The following is a 26,820-nucleotide window of genomic DNA, read 5'->3' on the forward strand; positions in this document are numbered from 1 at the left end:
TTAGCCTTGTTAAAATCCCCAGCTACAATAAATGCAGCCTCAGAATATGTGGCTTCCAGTTTACATAGAGTCCAATGAAGTTCTTTCAGGGCTGTCGAGGTGTCTGCTTTGGGGGGGGAAATACACGACTGTTATTATAATCGAAGAGAATTCTCTTGGTAGATAATGCGGTCGGCATTTGATTTTAAGGAATTCTAGGTCAGGTGAACAAAAGGACTTGAGTTCCTGTGTGTTGTTATGATCACACCACGACTCGTTAATCATAAGGCATACACCCCCGCCCTTCTTCAAAACAGAGAGATGTTTGTTTCTGTTGGCGCGATGCGTGAAGAAACTAGGTGGCTGTACCGACTCTGATAACGTATCCCGAGTGAGCCATGTTTCCGTGAAACAGAGAATGTTACAATCTCTGATGTCTTTCTGGAAGGCAACCCTTGCTCGGATTTCGTCTACCTTGTTGTCAAGAGACTGGACATTGGCGAGTAGTACACTTGGGAGCGGTGGGCGATGTGCCCGTCTACGGAGCCTGACCAGAAGACCGCTCCGTCTGCCCCTTCTGCGGCGCCGTTGTTTTGGGTCGCCTGCTGGGATCCGATCCATTGTCCTGGGTGGTGGACCAAACAGAGGATCCGCTTCGGGAAAGTCATATTTCTGCTCATAATGTTGGTAAGTTGATATTTCTCTTATATCCAATAGTTCCTCCCGGCTGTATGTAACAAGACTTAAGATTTCCTGGGGTAACAGTGTAAGAAATAATACATAAAAAAACAAAATACTGCATAGTTTCCTAAGAACGCGAAGCGAGGCGACCATCTCTGTCGTGCCTTAGACCACTTCTTAATTCCTTGTTGTTGTTGTTGAGTGTATTGTTATCTATTACTGCACTGTTGGAACATAGGCATTTCATTACACCCACAATAACATTTTGCAAAATATGTGTACGCAACCAATCAAATTAGATTTGTGTGTGTGTGTCTCTTGATTCATCACAGCCTCATTATTAGCCTGGAGCTAAAGACCCCTTAACAGACACCAAGCAATAAACTGGTACATCTGTGAAAGAAAGAAAGAAAGAAAGAAAGAAAGAAAGAAAGAAAGAAAGAAAGAAAGAAAGAAAGAAAGAAAGAAAGAAAGAAAGAAATAGAGAGAGAGAGAGAGAAAGAGAGAAAGAGAGAAAGAGAGAGAGAGAGAGAGAGAGAAAGAGAGAGAGAGAGAGAGAGAGGAAGCGGGAGAGGGAGAAGAACAGCTCACCTACAGGACACATGGTGGAATAACTTGGAGGTGTGTAATAGTTCTTTCAATTCAATTCAAAGTGTTTTATTGGCATGGCAATCATATGATCACATTGCCAAAGCAAGTGAAATAAAAAATAAGACAAACTCACAAAAGTTTCAAAGGAACAGAGACATTTCAAATGTCATATTATGTCTATATACGGTGTTGTAACGATGTGCTAAAAGTTAAAGTACAAAAGGGAAAATAAATAACATGAATATGGGTTGTATTTAGAATGGTGTTTGTTCTTCACTGGTTGCCCTTTTCGTGTGGCAACAGTTCACATATTGTGTTTGACACTCCCACATCTCATCTCCTACCTGCAACTCTGACCCCCCCGCCCCCTAACACCCCTCCCCCTGCCCCCTCCCCCTGCAATCTCTCCCCCCTGCATACCCCCGCCTCCTCCCTCCAACTCCCTCCCCAACCCTCCCCCTGCAACCCCCTGCCACCCCGTTCCCCGCCTTATAGTGTCAACCTCCACTGACACTATAAAAGAGAGGGATAGAGAGTAAGCAAGAGAGAGAGGGGAGAGACAGAGTACAGCTATGAGGGTCAGGAAATATATGAACCTTTACCTATCTATAATCATGATACTGAACTCCTCATCTCTGAGCCTTCTATTGAACTACTCCTCATCCTCCTCCTCGTCCTGTCGTCTGCGGGAGCAGTTCAGTCTGAATGGGATGTACCAGAAGGGTGATGTGATTCTGGGAGGTCTGTTTGAGGTCCACTACTTCACTGTGTTCCCTGAGCTATCTTTCACATCAGAACCCCAGCAGCTCTACTGTGAGGGGTGAGTATTCATCTACTGGACTGGACTGGATGTGTGTCTGCACCTCTCCTAAACAGGACAGATAGACATCCCTACTATAAGATGCCTCATTATGATCAGTGTTAACCAACCCTGGTCCCGGAGATCTACTGGGTTCTTGTTACTTACACTGGTGAATAGTACATTTGAATAGTACATTGGTGAATAGTACATTGCGATCTCAAAATATCTGTTTATTAATTGTGTGTATTTCATTGTTTTCAATCATTATTCCTGTTTTCTAAGCAAATTTACCTTTAAGATAAAGCTATTTTATTATCTATCCTTGACAAAAGTCATTTGTTTTCTCCTCTAAACCCCTTAAGACAACACTCTCTCACACACACCCCTTAAGAGGTGCACAGGGTTCAACACCTCTAGAGCGATTTAAAACATTTAGAAATTGATTGAATGTTCCTTTTCAGTTTTACCAGTTTTGGTTTCCAGCAGGCCCAGACTATGGCGTTTGCTGTAAATGAGATCAACAGAGACCCTGACCTTCTGCCAAACATCACCCTCGGATACCAACTCTACGACAACTGCCAGAAGCTGGGAGTATCGCTCCGTGCTGCCATGTCATTGGCCAGTGGGACAGAGAAAGAGTTCTTATTGGATGAGAATTGTTCTGGGTCACCCCCGGTGCTAGGGATTGTGGGAGACCCAGGGTCCACACACTCCATCGCCATCTCCAGTGTCCTAGGGCTGTTCCGGGTTCCCATGGTAAATCAGAAAGAATAGAAAGATGACAACACTATTGGAAATGTCCTTCTTGTATTCCAAATCCCCACTTTGAGTGAGAAACAGCATGTTTAGGTCTTAATGTGTCCAGCCATGAAACCTTTCTATTTCATTAATTCATTGAAGAATAAAAATGTATCATTGTATATTTCACTCCCTCAGGTGAGTCACTACGCCACGTGTTCCTGTCTGAGCGACCGGAGCAAGTACCCATCCTTCTTCAGAACCATCCCCAGTGATTCCTTCCAGGTCTGTCTCTAAGAAGGCTACAATGACATGATTACACAGTGAACCGTCAGCTCCCATGTGTACTCACTATACACTTTATACTGTGTAACGGCATTTACTGTTAAATATAAGGGTAAATAAAATAAAAAGCCTAGATAAGGTTAAATAAAAGGTGACAAAACTAATGTATCTAATTTATGTTGATCACTCTATACTCACCAGTCTCTGTAATAACATCAGTAATGTCTAATCTCTGTTGATGTGATCTCAGGTGCGAGCCATGATCCAGATCCTACGTCGGTTGGGTTGGACCTGGGTGGGCCTGGTGTTCAGTGATGATGACTACGGATTTCACGCTGCCCGGTCCTTCCACTCAAGCCTGTCCGAGTCAGGGGGCTGTGTGGCCTATTCCCAGGTCCTGCCCAAAGACAACCGCCCCACAGAGCTGCAGAGGATCGTGGGAGAGATCAAGAGCTCCTCTGCTCGTGTGGTGGTGGTGTTCTCCGTTGAGACCTACCTGCTCCCTCTGGTGGACGAGGTTCAGAGATGATTTTATCTTGACGGTTCATCTAAAATAACACTTACAACACATTCACATTTTAGTATCAGAGGCTCTAATCCAGAGAGATTTAGACTTCATAATAATAATATTAGTAATACCATTTAGCAGATGCTTTTATCCAAAGCGACTTACAGTCAGTGATGTGTGATTATATGTTACGTATGGGTGGCCCTGGACAGTTACTGCATCCATCCTAAGGGGGGGGGGGGGGGGGGGGGGGGGGGGGATCACATATCACAGTCATAGTAAGTTAAAAAAAAATCCTCAAAGTATCAGCAAATACATTCTACAGCAATAATGACAGCCATAATAGCTGTAGGATGTTACCCCTCAAACACAAACAGCAGTGTATAAAAGTATTACAGCATATTACCATTGTGGTGTTCTTGATACCAAGATTATAAAATATAAAACCCGTTTTACAAGGTGGTGGTGCAGAATGTGAAGGGTCTCCAGTGGATTGCCAGTGAAGCCTGGACCTCCTCCACTGTGTTTCACACCCCCCGTCTCATGCCCTACCTGGGGGGTACCCTGGGTATCGCCATCCGTCGTGGAGAGATACCCGGACTCAGGGACTACCTGCTTAGAATCCGACCCGATGACCAACCTGCCAATAACCCCGGAAAAAATATGGTGAAGTAGTTTGTTGTCTTTTAACTCCAACCTTATAATTACTTTATACATTATGTTTAAAACATTTAAAAGGCTTCTTTGCCTATAAATACTACAATACTGAAGAAAAAAACGAGTTTCCTCTATAACATTTCCTTCTCTGCTCTGGTAAGGTGAGACAGTTCTGGGAGGCTGTGTTTGGGTGCAGGTTTGAGCCCCCAGCAGGTTGGGTGGAGGCTGGGGGTGATGTATGTACAGGTCAGGAAGACCTGAGGGATGTGGAGACTAACTATGGGGACGTGTCTGAGCTCAGGCCGGAGTATAACGCGTATAAGGCAGTGTACGCCCTGGCCCATGCCCTGCATGACCTACTGCAGTGTGTGCCAGGGAGAGGACCTTTCAGTGGGCACCGCTGTGCCAGCCTACAGAGACTGGAGCCCTGGCAGGTGGGACACAAACAGATGCAGACGTACACTTTGCCAAATGTTTACTTCTGTTTCCTGTTTTCTTAGTCAAGGTCCCCTGACTACATACTGTCTTTTGTCTACATAATCTCCTCCTCTTTCCTCTCTTCCTCTGTTCCCTCCATCCCTCCATCCCCCTCCTCTTACCAGCTGGTCCATTACCTGGAGAGGGTTAACTTCACCACAGGGTTTGGCGATCGCGTTTCTTTCGATGACAACGGGGACGCCCTGGCCATCTATGACATCATGAATTGGGCGTGGCTCCAGGACGGGAGCGTTCAGGTGGAGAATGTGGGTGTGATCGACGAATCAGCCCCCGCAGGACAAGAGCTCACACTGGACGAGGACAGAATTTTCTGGAACTTTGAGTCAAAAAAGGTTATTTAGAAAGTTATATACAGTTGAAGTCATAAGTTAACATACACCTTAATCCAAATACATTTAAACTCAGTTTTTCACAATTCCTGACATTTAATTATTGTAAAAAATCCCTGTCGTAGGTCAGTTAGGATCACCACTTTATTTTAAGGATGTGAAATGTCAGAGTAATAGTAGAGAGAATTATTTATTTCAGCTTTTATTTCTTTCATCAAATTCACAGTGGGGCAGAAGTTTACATACACTCAATTAGTATTTGGTAGCATTGCCTTCAAATTGTTTAACTTGGGTCAAACGTTTCGGGTAGCCTCCCACAAGCTTTCCACAATAAGTTGGGTGAATTTTGGCCCATTCCTCCTGACTGAGCTGGTGTAACTGAGTCAGGTTTGTAGGCCTCCTTGCTCGCAAATGCTTTTTCAGTTCTGCCTGCAAATTTTCTATGGGATTGAGGTCAGGGCTTCGTGATGGCCACTCCAATACCTTGACTTTGTTGTCCTTAAGCCATTTTGCTACAACTTTGGAAGTATGCTTGGGGTCATTGTACATTTGGAAGACCCATTTGCAACCAATCTTTAACTTACGGACTGATGTCTTGAGCTGTTGCTTCAATATATTCACATAATTTTCCTGCGTCATGATGCCATCTATTTTGTGAAGTGTACCAGTCCCTCCTGTTCCCTGTTCCCTCCAGCATCTTCACAGGGTCCTTTGCTGTTGTTCTGGGATTGATTTGCACTTTTCGCACCAAAGTACGTTCATCTCTAGGAGACAGAACGCGTCTCCTTCCTGAGCATTATGACGGCTGCGTGGTCCCATGGTGTTTATACTTGCGAACTATTGTTTGTACAGATGAAGGTGGTACCTTCAGGCGTTTGAAAACCAGAGTTGTTTGGAAACCAGAGTTGTTGAGGTCTACAATTATTTGTCTGAGGTCTTGGCTGATTTATTTTGATTTTCCCATAATGTCAAGCAAAGAGGCACTGAGTTTCAAGGTAGGCCTTGAAATACATCCCAGGTACACCTCCAATTGACTCAAACTATGTCAATTAGCCTATCAGAAGCTTCTAAAGCCTTGACATCATTTTCTGGATTTTTCCAAGCTGTTTAAAGGCACAGTCAACTTAGTGCATGTAAACTTCTGACCCACTGGAATTGTGATACAGGGAATTATAAATGAAATAATCTGTCTGTAAACAATTGTTGGAAAAATGACTTGTGTCATGCACAAAGTAGATGTCCTAACCGACTTGCCAAAACTATAGTTTGTTAACAAGAAATTTGTGGAGTGGTTGAAAAATGAGTTTTAATGACTCCAACCTAAACTTCCTGACTTCAACTGTAGTTATATAGCATATTTCACTACTGCAACAGAAACAGTGTAAAGTTATACCAGTGGAGGGCAAAGAAGCATTTAACATGGGTGTATAAATATGGGAGTATAAATATGAGCGTATTAAAGTCTGAAATTCTCCCTCCTAGGCCGTCATTGTAAATAAGATTTTTTTTAACTGACTTGCCTAGTTAAATAAAGCTTAAATTCCCCCTCACCTTCGTCCTTATAGCCCCCACGATCAGTGTGCAGTGAGAGCTGTCCCCCAGGCACCCGTGTAGCCAGGAAGAAGGGAGAGCCTGTCTGCTGCTTCGACTGCATCTCCTGTGCTGAGGGAGAGGTCAGCAACACAACAGGTCAGTGAACTGAATATCATTTAAAGAATTTGAGGGTGGTTTGGGGCTGATGAAAAGGTTTTCCACATTTGCTTTGTCTGTCTTCCTGTCAGACTCGGCCAAGTGCTCGAGATGTCCAGAGGACTTCTGGTCCAGCCCGGAGCGTGATCTCTGCGTCCCTAAGAGGGTTGAGTTCCTCTCCTACCAGGACTCACTGGGCATCTCCTTGATGACGGCCTCATTGCTAGGAGCCCTCATCTGTGCAGTGGTCCTCGGAATCTTCACCCGCTACCGGAACACGCCTGTTGTCAAGGCCAACAACTCTGAGCTGAGCTTCCTGCTTCTGCTGTCACTCAAACTCTGCTTCCTGTGCTCGCTGCTGTTCATTGGCCGGCCCCGGCTGTGGACGTGTCAGCTGAGGCATGCAGCATTTGGTATCAGCTTTGTTCTCTGTGTCTCCTGTATACTGGTGAAGACAATGGTGGTGCTGGCTGTGTTTAGGACCTCTAAGCCCGGGGGCAATGCCAGCCTGAAGTGGTTTGGTGCTGGGCAGCAGAGAGGAACAGTCCTGGTTCTCACCTCATTCCAGGCTGCTATCTGCACAGCCTGGCTGGTTTCAGCCTCTCCAACTCCACACAAAAACACGCGCTACCATAATGATAAGATTGTATATGAGTGTGTGGTGGGGTCGGTAGCAGGGTTCGGAGCGTTGTTAGGCTACATCGGCCTCCTGGCGTTCCTTAGCTTCCTCTTGGCTTTCCTGGCCAGGAATCTTCCAGACAACTTCAACGAGGCCAAGTTCATCACCTTCAGCATGCTGAACTTCTGTGCCGTGTGGATCTCCTTCGTCCCTGCCTACATCAGCTCTCCTGGGAAGTATGCAGACGCTGTGGAGATATTCGCCATCTTAGCTTCCAGCTTTGGCATCCTGGTGGCGCTGTTCGGCCCAAAGTGCTACATCATTCTGCTGAGGCCAGAGAGGAACACCAAGAAGGCTCTGATGGGCCGGGCCACAACCAAGACATAGGGAGAATCTTCATTCCATTTCCTTGATTCATCAAGTCATCTCTCCTCGCTTTCATCTCAATACCCATTAGTTTAGAAGGTCAGGAGGGGCGGGATATCTAACCTTCTCATTCATTGGGTTTTGAAAAGGAGATCGAGGAGAGAGAACACGAGGAATCACGGAAATGAAATTGAGATTCTCCCATAGGCTCAATACCGTAACAACAGTTTACATTGGATTCCTCTCCGTGTCTTCTTCACGTCCTCTGCGCTGATCTGATATATGAACACTAGGTGGAGGTACAATACCTGCTAGGGATTTTGCTTCACACTCTTTCAATGCAAAGAAAGGAAAGGAGAAATGTATAGTAACAGAGTATGATGGTCTCAAATAGTTTGAAGTAGCTCCTTTTAGTTTCCACTTCTGTTTGTAGTTTGATGGCATTAAATCAAATCAAATCAAAGAGATTTTATCGTTCTGTTAGTACCCTGGTGATGTGTAATTGATTATAATTATGATGTTCTGTGACTAAATATTAATCACATAATAAATGATTTCTTTCCTTGGGCTGTTAAGTAGGCTTTTGATTGATTTCATGTGTCTGTGTGCGTGGCTTTAATCTTCTAAGGGATAGGTTATCCCCAATGAGTGGGTTTCTGCATCGAAAAGCTTTCGATTGAATCCTCACATGGTGTGGAACATCATAACTTCCCTGTTCCTTCTAAAGGATTCTGCTGCCACACTCATTCACCAATGAATTAATTATTCATTAATGCACATTTTAATTTAATAAAACATTCTGACTTGAAAGGAGTTGCTTGAATGTGTTTTTATTGAACAGTTGAAATTTACAACTATATTTTATTACAATTTCAGGAAACTGTGTCATATTGGAAAAGAGAATTACACACCTTATAAAATTTGAAAAGAATGAACAACATTTTTAATTAACCATATCTAATTAAAATGATTGGTTTTCAGAACTGACTTTCAGGGGAGAAATGGATGTCATTAAAGTCTATTGATGATTGGTAAAGAAGAGTCATGTTGTGATTCAGAGGAAGATTTACTAAGTGGTGACTCACTGTTGATTCAATGTAGACTCACTGTTGACTCACTATTGAATCATTAGAAACATACAATTCCAGCAGGGTAGGAATGTCCTGTTCATTAGGTATTGTCTGTTAAATAAATAACTTGCTTGTAAATATTAAACAATGTATCATGTCATTATTTGTTAATTATTTAACATACAAAACAATAGTGAGATGGTGTGATTAACTAAACACAATGAAGACTATATTTGGATATCATGTATTTCTTGGTAGTTTCTAATTGGACATCATGTGTTTCTTGGTGGTTTCTAATTGGACATCATGTGTTTCTTGGTGGTTTCTAATTGGACATCATGTGTTTCTTGGTGGTTCCTAATTGGACATCATGTGTTTCTTGGTGGTTTCTAATTGGACATCATGTGTTTCTTGGTGGTTTCTAATTGGACATCATGTGTTTCTTGGTGGTTTCTAATTGGACATCATGTGTTTCTTGGTGGTTTCTAATTGGACATCATGTGTTTCTTGGTGGTTTCTAATTGGACATCATGTGTTTCTTGGTGGTTTCTAATTGGACATCATGTGTTTCTTGGTGGTTTCTAATTGGACATCATGTGTTTCTTGGTGGTTTCTAATTGGACATCATGTGTTTCTTGGTGGTTTCTAATTGGACATCATGTGTTTCTTGGTGGTTTCTAATTGGACATCATGTGTTTCTTGGTGGTTTCTATTTGGACATCATGTGTTTCTTGGTGGTTTCTAATTGGACATCATGTGTTTCTTGGTGTTTCTCTCTGGTCTCAGTAGGATGATGTAACATTTTGGCGCGAAGATGCAGAGCAGTAACCCAAAGCTGGAAGCTAAGATGGCGAAAATCTCCACAGCGTCTGCGTACTTCCCAGGAGAGCTGATGTAGGCAGGGATGAAGGAGATCCACACGGCACAGAAGATCAGCATGCTGAAGGTGATGAGCTTGGCCTCGTTGAAGTTGTCTGGGAGTTTCCTGGCCAGGAAGGCTAAGAGGAGACAGAGGGAGGCCAACAGGCCGATGTAGCCCAGCACCAGAGAGAAACCGACCACAGAGCCAATCTCACACTCGAGTATGACCTTTGACCCCTTGAGGCCTAGGTCACGGTAAGGCAGAGGAGAGCTCACGGACAGCCACACGGCACAGATGATCACCTGCGTTTACAAACACAATTACAAACACAATTTACTTATCTTATAAATTATTGATTAATTCAGTTAGGTGACTTGAATTTATTTCAATGTTAAAGCTCTCACCTGAACAGTGGTAAAGAGGAAGACACTCCCTCTCTGCTGACCGGGTCCAAACCACCTCATCAGCTGCCCAGCACCGGGCCTGGCTGAGCGGAACGCAGCCAGAACCACGATGGTCTTGACCAGGAGGCAGGAGAGGCAGAGCACGAAGATGACCCCAAACGCCGCCTGGCGGATCCGACACGCCCACACAGAGGGACGCCCAATGAACACCAACGAACACAGGAAGCAGAGCTTGAGTGACAGGAGAAGCAGGAAGCTCAGCTCCGAGTTGTTGGCCCGCACCTGGAAGGGTTACACATACATGGTACCATAGAAGAATTCTCAATTTGATCCCATTCAACACTTTATTAAAGCTCTTACCAGAGGGGTGTGGCGGTGGTACACAAAGAACATAAACACAGCCACTGTTGCCACAGTGCCGCACACGGCAACAGTGGTCAGGGTGACGCCCATGACGTCGTTGAAAGAGAGGAACTCGAGCTGACGAGGGACGCAGGCGGTCCGATGGCTGTTGGACCAGAACTCCAGAGGACAGCGGTCACATTGCATAGAGCCTGGGAGATGGAACTCATTAGTATAATGATTGAAAAGCATCATTCATTAATACGTCTTAAGTAAGCATTAACACAAAACAGACTGTGGGAATAACCATACACCTCAGTGATGTGAGAAGGCCGATGATATTCAGTTAACTGACCTGTGGTGTTGCTGACCTCTCCCTCAGCACAGGAGATGCAGTCGAAGCAGCAGACAGGCTCCCCCTTCTTCCTGGCTACACGGGTGCCTGGGGGACAGCTGTCACTGCACACTGACACAGGCACCTGTACATGCCATGAAATTAATTTCAATTGAACAAAACCATTCAGTTCATGTTATAAAAATTGTATTTCTTACCGTTTTAGATCCTGTGTTCCACTGGATGGCTGATTGGTTGATGTGGAGATTGGACCCGTCTACACGGCCAATCGTGACAAGTTTGAGCAACCCCTGGGGCGTGGCCTGCCAGTTCACAAGGTCATACACAGCAGGGACGTCCGCGCCTCGGAAGTAGAACGGCTCCCCAAGTGGAGTGGTGAAGTTAACCTGGTTCAGGTGCTGCAACAGCTTGGAGGAGAGGAGACTCAAACATGACCATCACACTGTTAATATGATGTAATAACTCAAAACATATCCCCATAGTGACTATTAAGTGGACATGAATATTTAATGATATTAAATAACAAAAAAGATTACATTGGCATGTCCAAATCCCCCCCTGACTTATTGAATTGTTTGCAAATCATCTCTAATTAACACGGGCAATAGATGAGAGTACCTCCGCTGGGCTGATGTTGTGAGGAGGGGAGCAGGTGAAGCTGCTTCCCCAGGTAGGGCTGTCTCTCTGGGAGCAGGACAGCAGGCTGTGGAGGGCGTGGGCTGCAGCATACACAGCCAGGTACACGTTATAGGTTATTCTCAGCTGGGATGTGTCTGTGAAAGGGCTCTGTACCCCCTCCAGAGTCTCTGCCCCACTGCAGGAGGCCAGGCGTGGACGAGGGGCACTGGAGGTGGGAGGATGGGTGTGTGGTAGTGACACAGAGGGGGTTGGAGGAAGGGTAGAGGGGAGCAGAGACGTGCTGTGTCCATGTGCTGCTCCAGGGCTACACCCAAACTCTGTTTCCCAGAGTTCCTTCAACAGGACATCTCCGGGACGACGAGAGGGGTGGAGACTTCGAAGGTGGGCCTCAAAGCCAGGAATAGGTGCACTGCGGATAGCCACACCCACGACGCCCTGAGCGACGTTAAAGAGGGCGGGGTTTCGTAGGAGTTGTCCGCTGGTGCTCCATGCCTCACTGGCCAGGAACTGCCTGTCCGTCACGTTTCTCCTCCCCAGCTCCAGGAGTAACGCCCCCATGTCAGTGTACCAGAGGAAGACCAGGATCACCCGTGCTGTCGAGGCCTGGACCGTGTCTGCTGCTCGCTTCACATCCCTCACCAGGTTGGCCCGGTTGACGGTCTCAAAGAACGCCAGGCACACCCCCGTTCCCCGAATCTCCTCCTCAAACACCTGGGGATCAAATATGAAGCACAGGGAGCTTGAGAAATGGTCACAATACTGATATTAAGTTGATGAAAATATTTTTTTTAAGTATCCAGTATTAGAAATAATGTAAATGAACAAAATTCCGTTTTCTATACAATTGTTTTATAATGTAAATTCAATTCTGCATTTCTTTTTCTGTAAACTGAGCAAGAATTTATAAATATCGTCGACAAAATTCAAAGTAAAATAAAGAAAGACCTGTATGGCTAGACGACCGTAGTCATTGTCTACAGCGATAGCCCCGACCCAGGTCCATCCCAAGAGCCAGGTGAGCCGGGCCATGGTGAGGGCCTGGTAGACATCACTGGGGATGGTCCTGAAGAAGTTAGGGAACTCCTGTCTGTCACTGAGACAGCCACAGCTGGCCTGGTAACTGATCTGAGGACACCGCCATTGAATCAATCATTTCTCACTAAATACCAGACCAGATGAATTATAATTAGTTAAAGCATTATCGCAATCTTTCTAGCTGAGTGTACAAAACATTAAGAACACCTTGAGTTGCACCCCCCTTCGCCCTCAAAACAGCCTCAATTCGTTGGGGGCATGGACTCTACAAGGTGTCGAAAGCGTTTCCACAGGGTTGCTGGTCCATGGTGACTCCAATGCTTCCCACAGTTGTTTCAAGTTGGCTGGATGTCCTTTGAGTGGTGGATCATTCTTGGTACACACGGGTAACTATTGAGTGTGAAAAACCCAGCAGCATTGCAGTTCTTGACACAAACGGGTGTGCCTGGCACCTACTACCATATCACGTTCACGATATTTTGTCTTGCACATTCACCCTCTGAATGGCCAATATACACAATCCATGTCTCAATTTTATCAAGGCTTAATAAACTTATTTTAAATCCTTCTTTAACCGGTCTCCTCCCCCTTCATCTACAACGATTGAAGTGGATTTAACAAGTGACATCAAGACGGGATCTTAACTATCACTTGGATTCACTTGGTCAGTCTATGTCATGGAAGAGCAGGTGTTCCTAAAGTTTTGTCCACTCAGTATATAACCTGGTTGTTGAGAGAGCGACTAAGGACACAATCACATCAATCTTTTTTTTATGAAGTACTAAATACCCTCAAAAAATATCTCAGTAAATACTAGACTATCTGAAATATGATGAATTAACGTATTATGGCAATTGTTCTAGCCATTGCACTTCCTGGTTGTGTGGAGAGAGACTGACCACAGGCACAGAGAGCGGCCCCAGGGTCCTAGCCAGGATGATGGTCTGAGTGGACGATGCATCACCAATGACCAGAGGAACAGGGCAGTCACTAGATGTCCGTGCTGGACAGGACAGAATACACATAACAGGGTTGTTTAATCAGAACTACATGATACCAAGTACATAAGCTACAGTATTTGTTAATCATTTAGTGTAGGATCTCCACAATATTATTGGCTATTTGGCAAATACATTTCAAAACATTTTAATTTTAGGTAAAGATGAGGTTGAGGTTAGTGGTTAAAATCACATTTGAGGTTAGAAAGCTCTGTAGTTTCACATCTGATGTTCCCCCCTGACACCAGGGACAGTGCCCCTCGCAGGCTCCAGGGGTGCTGACTACAGCTGTCCAGGATACGGTAGCCCAGCCGGACCCCCGGCAGCAGGAAGTGGTTACGGTTAATCTCGTCCACCGCAAACACCAGCGCATGTGCCCATTGCAATGGTTCCTCTTGGAAACTGAGAGCAGGGATGTGAAACATGAGAAAGGAGAGAGAGTGAGAATGACAGAGAAACATTCAACATGTGTAATTGAGCATGATGTAAGCCTGTAATCAGATGAATGTAAGTTATAGTGAGGAGAAACAACATTCAACATAAAACAGCCCAACAAAAATATATTTCATGCTTAACACGACGGAAAAATACCACAGCAATATTATTTAGGTGTTTGCATTTACAATAAATATGCCGTGCCTCATTGTACTCAGAGAAATAGAGCGCTGTACTACAGCAAATACAGTCTCTCTGAGATGATACACAGTAGAATTGAGGAGAGAAGTTGGACAAAAACAAAGATTGAAATTGTTTTGCAGACAATTTGTTAACATCAGATTTGAAATTGTCTGCAAAACAATTAACAATTCATTTTGAAGTGATTATGATTCTGTGTAAAAAGCAAAACATTTAACATTTCAATTTAACTTGATTACGATTCTGTGTAAAAAGTAAAAGACCAATGTTCCATTTTCCAGTACAGTACCTAACAGTCTTCTGAAGAGAACAACATTTAGATCAAATCTGACATGAAACAAAAATAAGGCTTTGAAAATAAATAAAGAAAAGTGTCCTGCTAAAAACAAATGCTGTTCCAAACTGAAAAAAAAATTACTTACATCAAAAGAATAAACAAGGATTAAAATCTCATTTCAACAAGCTTTGAAAAGAAAGACGCAAGAAATTATCAAAGTGCGATAAAAAAAGTTAGAGAACAGAAATAAACGAAAGAACTTACTTGACACAGGACTGCAGGTCAAGGGGTTGGCTGAAGCTCAAGTCTGGAGCAGGAGCGAGGTTATGGAAGGGGATGAGACCCCCGATCACGACTTCACCTTCCTGGGAGAGACCACGGTCATCCAGACCAACCGAACGATCCCACCGTGAACACACAGTTGCCTGAACCATCCCTGACCAATCCCTGCCCAGCCAGGGCAGTAGCAGGGGAATGGCCGGTGTCAGCCAGCTTAACCAGGGGGGCATGGGGGAGCTCCTCTGGATGCACAGGCAGGCAGGAAGTTGACCAGACCAGCCCAAAACCTGTCCCAATGTAATTTCTAAATACTGATAAAAACATGAACAACTACAGCACAGTTGTAATGATGAAACATACAGATGAGTCAAAAGAGTGTTAAGATTATGATCAGAAATCCTCCCTGTCTTTACATCCAGCCTGGTGGGGGAAAGTTAATGGACTTCCTACCTGTTAAGATGCGCCCAGATTATTTATGTAGCACAGATCAGCCTCAGTGGTTCTCCGTCAGGTGAACACAAGCTTGAGCTGCTTGGGTAGTCAACCAGTCTCTATCTCCCAGCGTTTGGTCTGGCAGCAGCCTCCTCTGATCTGGCCCAGTGCAGGGTAAGGGAGGGTATTTATAATGACCAGAGATCATAGAGAAGACACAGAGTAAACAAGATGACACACTGAGACCCTAAATCACAGGTCTCCTGAGTGTTGCTGTTAGGGATAATGGCTTGACACAAAACGATTAGAGACAAGTAAGGGTGACAGGGGTACTTCACATTTTGAAAAATATGTTTTTAGTTTTGTGCTGCACCAATCATGGAAGTATGGAGGGGCGAGGAAGGAGGGTGCTGGGGGTACAAGGACCAGGACTAAAGGGATAGTGTGACTTAATCTCCAAATAATAGTTTGAGGATTTAGATGGTCACAGCTGCTCTTTCTCTCATCTCCCTTACTGCTCATTTCACAAACAATTACATCCCATTATCCACACACAGCAAGATACAAAAACACAGGCAAGGAGGGGGGACTGTGTGTGTGTGCGTGTGCATGTATGTATGTACGTGTGTGTGTGTGTGTGTGTGTGTGTGTGTGTGTGTGTGTGTGTGTGTGTGTGGACATGCTATGGCAAGAGCAGTTGCATACCCCAGTGGCTACAACACCGATAAACGTAGAATACAATTAGAGAGTGTGTCGGTGAGAGAAAGATGGTGGAAAATAGAGTGAGAGAAATGGAGAGAAAGATGGTGGAAAATAGTGAGAGAAATGGAGAGAAAGATGGTGGAAAATAGAGTGAGAGAAAGATGGTGGAAAATAGAGTGAGAGAAATGGAGAGAAAGATGGTGGAAAATAGAGTGAGAGAAATGGAGAGAAAGATGGTGGAAAATAGAGTGAGAGAAATGGAGAGAAAGATGGTGGAAAATAGAGTGAGAGAAATGGAGAGAAAGATGGTGGAAAATAGAGTGAGAGAAATGGAGAGAAAGATGGTGGAAAATAGAGTGAGAGAAATGGAGAGAAAGATGGTGGAAAATAGAGTGAGAGAAATGGAGAGAAAGATGGTGGAAAATAGAGTGAGAGAAATGGAGAGAAAGATGGTGGAAAATAGAGTGAGAGAAATGGAGAGAAAGATGGTGGAAAATAGAGTGAGAGAAATGGAGAGAAAGATGGTGGAAAATAGAGTGAGAGAAAGATGGTGGAAAATAGAGTGAGAGAAAGATGGTGGAAAATAGTGAGAGAAATGGAGAGAAAGATGGTGGAAAATAGAGTGAGAGAAATGGAGAGAAAGATGGTGGAAAATAGAGTGAGAGAAATGGAGAGAAAGATGGTGGAAAATAGAGAGAAGGAAAGAGACCAAAAACAAACATCAAGATAAGCAAATAGAAGACCAGTAATCAAACAGACAGACATGCTGCGTTCAAGTCAAATGTTTTATGAATTTTATTACATCAGTAGGAAAATGCTCACAGTAATGTTCCGAGTGACCATACAAAGAAAAAAGGATGGGTTTAACACTGAAAAGAAGAATAAAAACATGCCACTTGGGCCAGTCGAAAAACCCTTATCTACCTATTCCACTGTGTGTTTCAGTTCTTGTAAACATTTCTCATTTTTTTAATAACCAGCCCCCAATTTCCCCCCTTTTTTTTTGCAGCCTGTATGAAATTAACTGTAAAAAAAATTCAAGCATTTAAACTCAAAAAAGTTACAAATATGTGATCATGTTTAAGAGCTTAGAAAGTGAGAGGTCAGAGCAAGCAAGAAGTCTGAGTATTTCATCCAATCCCACTATTACTTATTCTGTGAAAAGATAGTAGTACACTGTGATGTCTACAGATCGATGCATAGTCATGCTGGACATTTAACATGCAGAAAACAGCACAACTAAATGACAACACCTTAAATTAAAAACTAATCTACAGCAGAATAAGTACCAACGACACCAGCACACAGAGGACAGTCAGAGGAGAAGGAACACTTGAGGAAGATCTTTGATGAAACAGATCCCATCCCTTAAAAGTGGTCCGTCCCCCACTGGGCACACACTGGTTGAATCAACATTGTCTCCACGTCATTTCAATGTTGAACTAACGTGGAATAGACATTGCATTGATGTCTGTGGGCCTCTGATAATACTAATACACATTTAAAATGTACAAAGACCAAGACAACACTTCCCTTCAGAGTTAAACACATTTGTAAAGTTTCCTTATTTTCTGCTTTATAGTAGATGGCGTTAGCTTGAATAGGAAGTAGAATTACAGGAACAGACAGGACAGGAAATGGGTACAATCAAAGTAGGAAGTAGTTTAATAACAGTCTGTTCCAAACTACATTTAAAGAACATTCTGATCAGGACATGAAGAAGAACAAAAAACATTTACATTTACAGTCAAGACTGTCAGACCCAATCAGGTAGTTGACTTTATATCTGAAAGTATTACTGGACAGCCCAACCAGGATATATGTTTTTTTCCTCTGTCCTAAGTAGGAAGCTGATTTGCTGCATTTTGGAAGTACATTATACATCATTCTATGTAGGTGATAACCAGGAAGTGGGTTCAGAGTCTGAGCAGGAAGTAGACCTCCGGTTCTGATTGTATACAGAAGTCTGTGGGCAGCAAAGAGTCATCATGATAATGATCACCATAGTGATCTCCAAATCCATACCCCAGTGTGGTGCACCCCCCCTCAGGCAGACCCCTGTCCTCCAGCTGGTCCAGGTAGCCCGCTATGTAGGAGCCTGTGGAGTGTCTGTTAGCTGGGGGGTTCTGACCTGCTGCTACTTTAGCACGCAGCACTACCCCTCCCACGCTGGAGGGGGCGCTCATGTCCCGGGACTTCAGAGCCTCCCGCTGCCTCTCTCGAGCGCGATTGTTGATGTGACGCACACGGCTCTGGCTCCGAGAGGAGAGACGGCGATGGAGGAGGGGCGGGGAGTCCTCCTGGGAGTCAGGGACAAAGTTTGAGGAGCGGCAGGAGCCTGATGGGGGTATGAAGGGTTCGGGGGGTATCTGTAACTGAGGTAACTGGGTAAGCTGGGGAGACTGGGGTCTGTCCCGGTCTCTGTCATCCCCCTCTAGGGTGACTAGTTTGCGTAACTGCTCAGTGAGGGGGTCTGCAGACTGCAGCCGTTGAGACAGACCCCCCAGGCCCCTCATCCTCCTCCGCTCCTTCATACAGGGGGTAATAAAGCTGCGGCTGATAATGTTGTACTTGCTGTGGAAGTTGCAGGAGATGTCCTCTGATGTCAGGTCACCCAGAGACTTGGACTTGCAGGGGCTGGGGGCTGTGGATGGTCTGAGGATAGGTAGAGGAGGGGTGAGGGTGGAGCCCAAAAGGGGCAGTGATGGGCGACCAGATTGGGGTTGGAGCTGGGTTTGTGGCTTGGGCTGGGTGTCTGATTGGGGTTGGGCTTGGGTCAGGCGTTGGAGCTGGGTATATGATTGGGGTTGGGGTTGGAGCTGGGTGTCTGATTTGGGTTGGGGTTGGGCCTGGGGAAGGGGCTGGGTGTGTGATTGGGGCTGGGGTTGGGGCTGGGTGTAGTGGGAGGCCGAGGCAGTGGAGGGTCTGAAGCAGTCGTAGTCTTGCTGGCTGTAGTCCACACTACAGTCTGAGCTGAGGGAGTACAGGCCTCTGTCTCTGGGGAGGCTAACAAACCTTGGACCAGACACAACAGACAGACACCCTGAGGAGGAGAACACATTCTGGAAGCAGGCTGACGCTTCTCCCTGACCCTGTCCTTCCCCTGTCCCACCCTGGTAGCCCCTGGTCTGGGACTGGGTGGGACCACTGTAACTGTGCTGCTGGGTGAAGGCTCTTGTAATGTGTTTGCAATGGGTGGAGGAGTGGCTGTTCAGGAGGAGGGGGCTGGGGATGGGGGGCCCTTTGCAGGGGGAGGGCTGAGTTTGAGGGGTTATTGATGGGGCTTGGCGAGGGGAGGGCTGGTGTGAGGGCTGTTTGAGGGGTGAAGGACACTGGGAGAGCTGGAGTTGGGGTGCATGCCGGGGATAGGGGTATAGTTGGGTAAGCTGGCTTTGGGGAGCAGCGTAGCATTTGGTTGGGCTGGTAGCGCCCCAGGTATGGTTGTGTCTCGGTAATGTCAGGGTCATCTCCAGTGGATCCTCGTCCACGTTAATTTCCACCTCCATCAGACTACTTCCTTCCGTGTCATGGCACAACAGGAATTGGTCAGATACTGTGCTGTTGTTGGACGGGAACCCGTAACCCCACGACAACCCCCACTCTCCCACTGACCCCAACCCTTTAGGATCACAGTCACCCCCGTAGCCCTCTCCTGTCTCCTCCACCACACCCCTCCATGAGCCCACCCAGCTGCCATTGCCTTCTACCCCCAGGAGAGGCGGCACCTTGGCTGGGGAAGGCTCCAGGCTGCCCATGGGTGTGCTCTCCTCAGAGTCAGCCTGGCTGTTGCCGATGGTCTGCTTCCTCAGGTTGTAGACAGAGACTGGAGACAAGACCTCCTCATCCAGGATGGTATAGACCTCTTCCAGCTCCGTGGTCTCAGGACTGGAGAAGAGAAGGGGGGCAGAGGGGTCTGTGTGGGAGGTCTTGGGGTGGGGTGGGAGTAGGTTCTGGCTTGCGTGGTTAGGGGTCTGGCTTGCCTTTCGAGGAGTGATAGGTCCGTTCATTGCCTTGCGGGGGGAGGTGGTGGTCTGTGGGTCATTATATCGGGTGGTATAGTCTATGGTGACCTTATAGGGTGTGCTGGAGTCCCAGACAGCAGGATGGGACAGACAGGACATGACACTGAGGGCGTGGGGGTCAGAGTTCATTGTGAAATCATTCTGGTCGCCGGTGATGTCAAACTGACCAATCAGAGCGGAAATAGACCCGTAGGTGGTGTCGTTGCCAAGGGATACGGTGTCAATGAGTTGTGAGATGATGCTGTCCTGTAGGGGGACGGGGCTCTGCAGATCGGACCGGTCCACATTCAGTAGGGAGATGGGGGGCTCAGGGGAAGAGGATGAAGGAGAGGAGGAAGTAGCTGGTGTGTTTGTTGTACTAAGTAATGTTGTCTCTGGTCTGCTCTCAGTAGGTACGTGTAAACAGTTGCTCTCTGTCTCTGTTGAGCTGCTGAGGTGACACAACGTCCTTTGGCGAGAAGAAACATCCTCAGCTTTACTGGGTGGGTTGACTCTGTCCTGTGATTGGTCTTTGGAGTCATCATCTACAGTTCCTCCTCCTCGGCCAATGACCAGGTAGGTCTCATCGGATTGGTCAGACTCTGTGGTGTTATCCTGTGCGTTGTTGTGATTGGTGGAAGGGGTGGACACTTTGTGCTCAAGTGAGGCAAATGATTCGACGATGAGTTCCACAGAGTGGGACCTGGGCTGGTTAAAGGGGGAGGTTCCTATGGAAACAGACAAGTTAGACAGTCAGTAAAGGTTCAAACATATCACAGCCGTACGTAGAACACCAAGCCAACCAACAACCAACCGACACATTCCGTCCAATACGAGCCAATAGCAACACAGAGACCAATGGAATGTACCACCAAATACGACTGTGAGAGGGGTGTTGGAGAATGAGGCTGTGCAGGTAACAGAAGGAACATCCATTTTTTAGGGGGAACTTCAAATTTCATAACAGATGGTCAAATGGGATCAATTTTAAAAAATAAAATAAAAATTAAATGGAAAATGTACATTTTGAAATAGTATTTTTACAAAGTTACATCAGTGGCATGAAGTAATACTGGGATGTTTTAGGATGAGGCAACCTTAGGAGGTGTTTTGGTTTACCTGGCGCGATATCCTAGTCAGTTCTCTACTACAGAGAAGCACCACAGAGTGAAGAAGGAACAGAAAAGGCAAGTTAAAGTAGTGAGGAAGAATAGAGAACCTGGATTTGCCAATTGACATGAAAACACATTTTTATTTCTATATTTTAGAAAATGACAAGTTAGAAACAAGGCAACGGTTTACATTTCACAGAAGACCCACTGTTTCACTGAGAACGCAGGACAACAACTCTAAGCATCGTGTCACATATAGCAAACAAAGCCAGTTGTTCTGCCTTTACAGGTAAGCCTATAGTCATGTATTGCGCTGAGAAATAGGCACCATGATGCTGTTACACTGTCGGTTGGTTTCTTGCGTTGGTTTCTTCTTACATGTTAGATATCTATTATAACATATTGCTTGTTACATGGCATATCGTTAATTGTTATGGTTGATGTAAGAGTGTGTGAGGTCTACTGAGGAAGTCTACCCACCGATGAGTGTGTCTGCACCCAGGTCAGTCTGCTCCTGGTTGGGGGAGCAGAGGGAGAGCTGTCCCTGCAGTAGTCTCTCCAGGGGCATGGAGATGGGCCTGTGGGTGAGGGGTGTTGGGCATCTTTCCACCATTACCCCCTCCATGTCCCTTTCCCTGTTCCGGGACCCCTCCGCCCCAGCCCCTGCCCCGGCCCACACTCTGTCCTTGCTGTCTGATATGGAGGCCTTGCGGTCCGATATGGAGGTGGAGGACTCAGCGAGCTTCATCTTGGTTTTCTTGCGTCGGTTGGCGGGGGCGCTGGCGGTGCGTCGGAGGAGGTGGTCACTGATGGAGCGTTTCCTGAGGGCCGAACCACAGCTGGTGTCTACTGACGACTTAGAGGACCTGTTGAACAAGCCTCTGATGCCTCGCAGCTGACGACCCTGGTGGGTGGAGAGAGGGAGGGGGAGAGAAGGAGGGGAGAGGAAATAAGAATGAAGAGAGAGGGGTGAGAGAGAGAAATAGTGTTTAGTATTTTGCATGAAAATATGAATTGCATGGTGTGAGGAAGGTTAGATAAGATGTGTCATGCTTTTCAATCACATCACAGTCTTCCCACCACAATGCAAACATGCCTGAGAAACAATATAGACTGAAAACATTAACACACTTCACTCTACACAAAACAAAATATTTTCAGCAAATCAACACTTCTTTACATGAATTAAGTGCTGAGCTGTCATTGCCACTCCCACTCAGGTTCATCACAGGCATGGGGAGAATCTCAATTGCATTTCCTTGATTCCTTGCATCGTCTCTCTTCGTCTCCTTCTCAAAACCCTTTAGGTTAGAGGTCCGTCCCGTCTAACCTTCTCATCCAATAGGTCTCGAGAAGGAGGCGAGGAGAGCGGACATGGGGAATCAAGGCAATGCAATTGAGATTCTCCCGTGGCCAAAGACATGCCCTTAGATGGCACTATAGCATAACGGTAAACTACTAACCACAGACAAACAACCATCTCATTCTCTCACTCACAATCCTTGCACATAGTCCCTCTTTTTACCATTATCTGTGTAGTTAGTAATGCCATGAGCTCTGATTTTATGAACCCAATAATTACTGATAAAATGCATAGAAAATCACCTAACAAGAAAACACATCCACAATACACACAATACACCAATCTGAGATGTACAGTAGCATACACAAAGAAATACATCTGAAACCATATACACTCCACCACACACAGTGGAAACAGTTGACAGTCGTGCAGATGCCATGCAGCATACATAGTCTACCCAGGATACCTTGCTGGCTCCTAGAAAGTGCATTATGGTAAAGCTGGGGTTCAGGACTAGTGGACTCCACTGGAAAGGAAGAATGTATCAGCTTAGCTTGGGAGAATTATATAGATGACAATGAACTGTAATAAATACGTGTATGTAAAAGCTGAAACTGATTTTTCCCCTTCAGACCACTACTTTTCTATAGGGTCAGATTAGCACTGGCCTGGTACCCAGATCTGATCTCACTAGCCTGGTATCCAGATCTGATCTCACTAGCCTGGTATCCAGATCTGATCTCACTAGCCTGGTATCCAGATCTGATCTCACTAGCCTGGTATCCAGATCTGATCTCACTAGCCTGGTACCCAGATCTGATCTCACTAGCCTGGTACCCAGATCTGATCTCACTAGCCTGGTACCCAGATCTGATCTCACTAGCCTGGTATCCAGATCTGATCTCACTAGCCTGGTATCCAGATCTGATCTCACTAGCCTGGTATCCAGATCTGATCTCACTAGCCTGGTATCCAGATCTGATCTCACCAGCCTGGTATCCAGATCTGATCTCACCAGCCTGGTATCCAGATCTGATCTCACTAGCCTGGTATCCAGATCTGATCTCACTAGCCTGGTATCCAGATCTGATCTCACTAGCCTGGTATCCAGATCTGATCTCACTAGCCTGGTATCCAGATCTGATCTCACTAGCCTGGTATCCAGATCTGATCTCACTAGCCTGGTCCCAAAGCTGTTTGTGCGTTTGCCTACTCCATTGGCATTGTCAAGCAAATCATGTTTTGCAGTTCCATAAGGACATGGCAAGATACCAGAAACAGACTGGTACCCAGGCTATATCAAAGAGGTTAGAAACAGAAACGTACCCAGGCTATATTAAAGAGACTAGAAACAGACTGGTACCCAGGCTACATTAAAGAGAGCAGAAACAGACTGGTACCCAGGCTATATTAAAGAGGCCAGAAACAGACTGGTACCCAGGCTATATTAAAGAGGCCAGAAACAGACTGGTACCCAGGCTATATTAAAGAGGCCAGAAACAGACTGGTACCCAGGCTATATCAAAGAGGTTAGAAACAGAAACGTACCCAGGCTATATTAAAGAGACTAGAAACAGACTGGTACCCAGGCTACATTAAAGAGAGCAGAAACAGACTGGTACCCAGGCTATATTAAAGAGGCCAGAAACAGACTGGTACCCAGGCTATATTAAAGAGGCCAGAAACAGACTGGTACCCAGGCTATATTAAAGAGGCCAGAAACAGACTGGTACCCAGGCTATATTAAAGAGGCCAGAAACAGACTGGTACCCAGGATATATTAAAGAGAGCAGAAACAGACTGGTACCCAGGATATATTAAAGAGACTAGAAACAGACTGGTACCCAGGCTATATTAAAGAGGCCAGAAACAGACTGGTACCGAGGCTATATTAAAGAGACTAGAAACAGACTGGTACCGAGGCTATATTAAAGAGACCAGAAACAGACTGGTACCCAGGCTATATTAAAGAGACTAGAAACAGACTGGTACCCAGGCTAGGGTCAGTGGTGACACGTGGAGAAGAGGACCAGGGATACTAGGAATGTCTCAGACTGCACTGTACTGTACCTATCTTACCATAGAAGGGTTATCTCACTGCAATGTACTGTACCTACCTTCCCATAGATGTCATGAACTGATACGTGGATAAAGATTGACGCCTCAGTCAACCCCTCCAAGTACACATGTCTATAACCTGAAGAGAGAGAAAGGGAGAAAGACAGAGAGTTATCATTGTGGAGAGGTCATTACAATACAGTACCCCATGTATATTAAAAATAACACTGCACGGAATAAGTACAAAAAAGCTCCTTAAGGACAATCTAGAGACTCTATTTGCTGACTGCAACAAAGAGGGGAACGTAAGCAACTTCACTTTCTACACAGACCATCCCCTGGCATGGCACAGTGGTATAGTAACCAGACCATCCCCTGGCATGGCACAGTGCTATATTAACACAGACCATCCCCTGGCATGGCACAGTGGTATATTAACACAGACCATCCCCTGGCATGACACAGTGCTATATTAACACAGACCATCCCCTGGCATGGCACAGTGCTATATTAACCAGACCATCCCCTGGCATGGTGCTATATTAACACAGACCATCCCCTGGCATGACACAGTGCTATATTAACACAGACCACCCCCTGGCATGGCACAGTGCTATATTAACCAGACCATCCCCTGGCATGGTGCAGTGCTATATTAACCAGACCATCCCCTGGCATGGCACAGTGCTATATTAACACAGACCATCCCCTGGCATGACACAGTGGTATATTAACCAGACCATCCCCTGGCATGGCACAGTGCTATATTAACCAGACCATCCCCTGGCATGGCCCAGTGCTATATTAACACAGACCATCCCCTGGCATGACACAGTGCTATATTAACCAGACCATCCCCTGGCATGACACAGTGCTATATTAACCAGACCATCCCCTGGCATGGCACAGTGCTATATTAACCAGACCATCCCCTGGCATGGCACAGTGCTATATTAACACAGACCATCCCCTGGCATGGCACAGTGGTATATTAACACAGACCATCCCCTGGCATGGCACGGTGGTATATTAACACAGACCATCCCCTGGCATGACACAGTGCTATATTAACCAGACCATCCCCTGGCTTGGCACAGTGGTATATTAACACAGACCATCCCCTGGCATGACACATGCTATATTAACCAGACCATCCCCTGGCATGACACAGTGCTATATTAACCAGACCATCCCCTGGCATGACACAGTGCTATATTAACCAGACCATCCCCTGGCATGGCACAGTGCTATATTAACACAGACCATCCCCTGGCATGGCACAGTGCTATATTAACCAGACCATCCCCTGGCATGGTACAGTGGTATATTAACACAGACCATCCCCTGGCATGGCACAGTGCTATATTAACCAGACCATCCCCTGGCATGGCACAGTGCTATATTAACACAGACCATCCCCTGGCATGGCACAGTGCTATATTAACCAGACCATCCCCTGGCATGGCACAGTGCTATATTAACACAGACCATCCCCTGGCATGACACAGTGCTATATTAACCAGACCATCCCCTGGCATGGCACAGTGCTATATTAACCAGACCATCCCCTGGCATGGCACAGTGCTATATTAACACAGACCATCCCCTGGCATGGCACAGTGCTATATTAACCAGACCATCCCCTGGCATGACAGTGCTATATTAACCAGACCATCCCCTGGCATGGCACAGTGCTATATTAACACAGACCATCCCCTGGCATGGCACAGTGCTATATTAACCAGACCATCCCCTGGCATGACACAGTGCTATATTAACCAGACAATCCCCTGGCACAGTGCTATATTAACCAGACCATCCCCTGGCATGGCACAGTGCTATATTAACCAGACCATCCCCTGGCATGGTACAGTGGTATATTAACCAGACCATCCCCTGGCACAGTGCTATATTAACCAGACCATCCCCTGGCATGGCACAGTGCTATATTAACCAGACCATCCCCTGGCATGGCACAGTGCTATATTAACACAGACCATCCCCTGGCATGGTACAGTGGTATATTAACACAGACTATCCCCTGGCATGGCACAGTGCTATATTAACCAGACCATCCCCTGGCATGGCACAGTGCTATATTAACCAGACCATCCCCTGGCATGGCACAGTGCTATATTAACCAGACCATCTCCTGGCATGGTACAGTGGTATATTAACACAGACCATCCCCTGGCATGGCACAGTGCTATATTAACCAGACCATCTCCTGGCATGGTACAGTGCTATATTAACACAGACCATCCCCTGGCATGACACAGTGCTATATTAACACAGACCATCCCCTGGCATGACACAGTGCTATATTAACCAGACCATCCCCTGGCATGACACAGTGCTATATTAACCAGACCATCCCCTGGCATGGCACAGTGCTATATTAACCAGACCATCCCCTGGCATGACACAGTGCTATATTAACCAGACCATCCCCTGGCATGGCACAGTGCAATATTAACCAGACCATCCCCTGGCATGACACAGTGCTATATTAACCAGACCATCCCCTGGCATGGCACAGTGCTATATTAAGACAGACCATCCCCTGGCATGAC

The 26,820-nt window shown here is 45.9% G+C and overlaps 3 protein-coding genes across 3 annotated transcripts in view; 1 reads left to right on the plus strand and 2 right to left on the minus strand.

Moving 5' to 3' along the window:
* Positions 1–1,865: 1,865 nt before the first annotated feature.
* On the plus strand, positions 1,866–7,763 carry LOC120018029 (extracellular calcium-sensing receptor-like). The gene is made up of 9 exons (XM_038960984.1): positions 1,866–2,071; positions 2,515–2,809; positions 2,990–3,076; positions 3,327–3,593; positions 4,044–4,250; positions 4,397–4,675; positions 4,844–5,071; positions 6,634–6,757; positions 6,850–7,763. Exons 1-9 carry the CDS (start codon positions 1,866–1,868, stop codon positions 7,761–7,763), a joined length of 2,607 nt encoding a protein of 868 aa, XP_038816912.1.
* Positions 7,764–9,553: 1,790 nt separating this feature from the next.
* LOC120018030 (extracellular calcium-sensing receptor-like) lies at positions 9,554–14,869 on the minus strand. The gene is made up of 11 exons (XM_038960985.1): positions 14,625–14,869; positions 13,671–13,849; positions 13,349–13,452; positions 12,360–12,539; positions 11,725–12,125; positions 11,394–11,589; positions 10,973–11,182; positions 10,776–10,899; positions 10,439–10,632; positions 10,079–10,360; positions 9,554–9,976 (listed from the first exon to the last, which is right to left on the minus strand). The coding sequence occupies exons 1-11, from the start codon at positions 14,867–14,869 to the stop codon at positions 9,554–9,556; spliced, it is 2,538 nt and encodes an 845-aa protein (XP_038816913.1).
* A 1,675-nt stretch (positions 14,870–16,544) lies between these two features.
* Positions 16,545–26,820, minus strand: part of LOC120018034 (1-phosphatidylinositol 4,5-bisphosphate phosphodiesterase eta-1-like) — a 173,123-nt gene continuing 162,847 nt past the window's right edge. The window contains exons 21-23 of the mRNA XM_038960989.1: positions 24,307–24,386; positions 21,367–21,790; positions 16,545–20,502 (exon numbers count right to left, since the gene is read on the minus strand). Coding sequence (XP_038816917.1) covers positions 17,690–20,502; positions 21,367–21,790; positions 24,307–24,386 — 3,317 coding nt within the window. The 3' untranslated portion in view covers positions 16,545–17,689. The remainder of the gene's footprint in view (positions 20,503–21,366; positions 21,791–24,306; positions 24,387–26,820) is intronic.

Source organism: Salvelinus namaycush, chromosome 23 (genome assembly GCF_016432855.1).
Source record: "Salvelinus namaycush isolate Seneca chromosome 23, SaNama_1.0, whole genome shotgun sequence".
Lineage (NCBI taxonomy): Eukaryota > Metazoa > Chordata > Actinopteri > Salmoniformes > Salmonidae > Salvelinus > Salvelinus namaycush.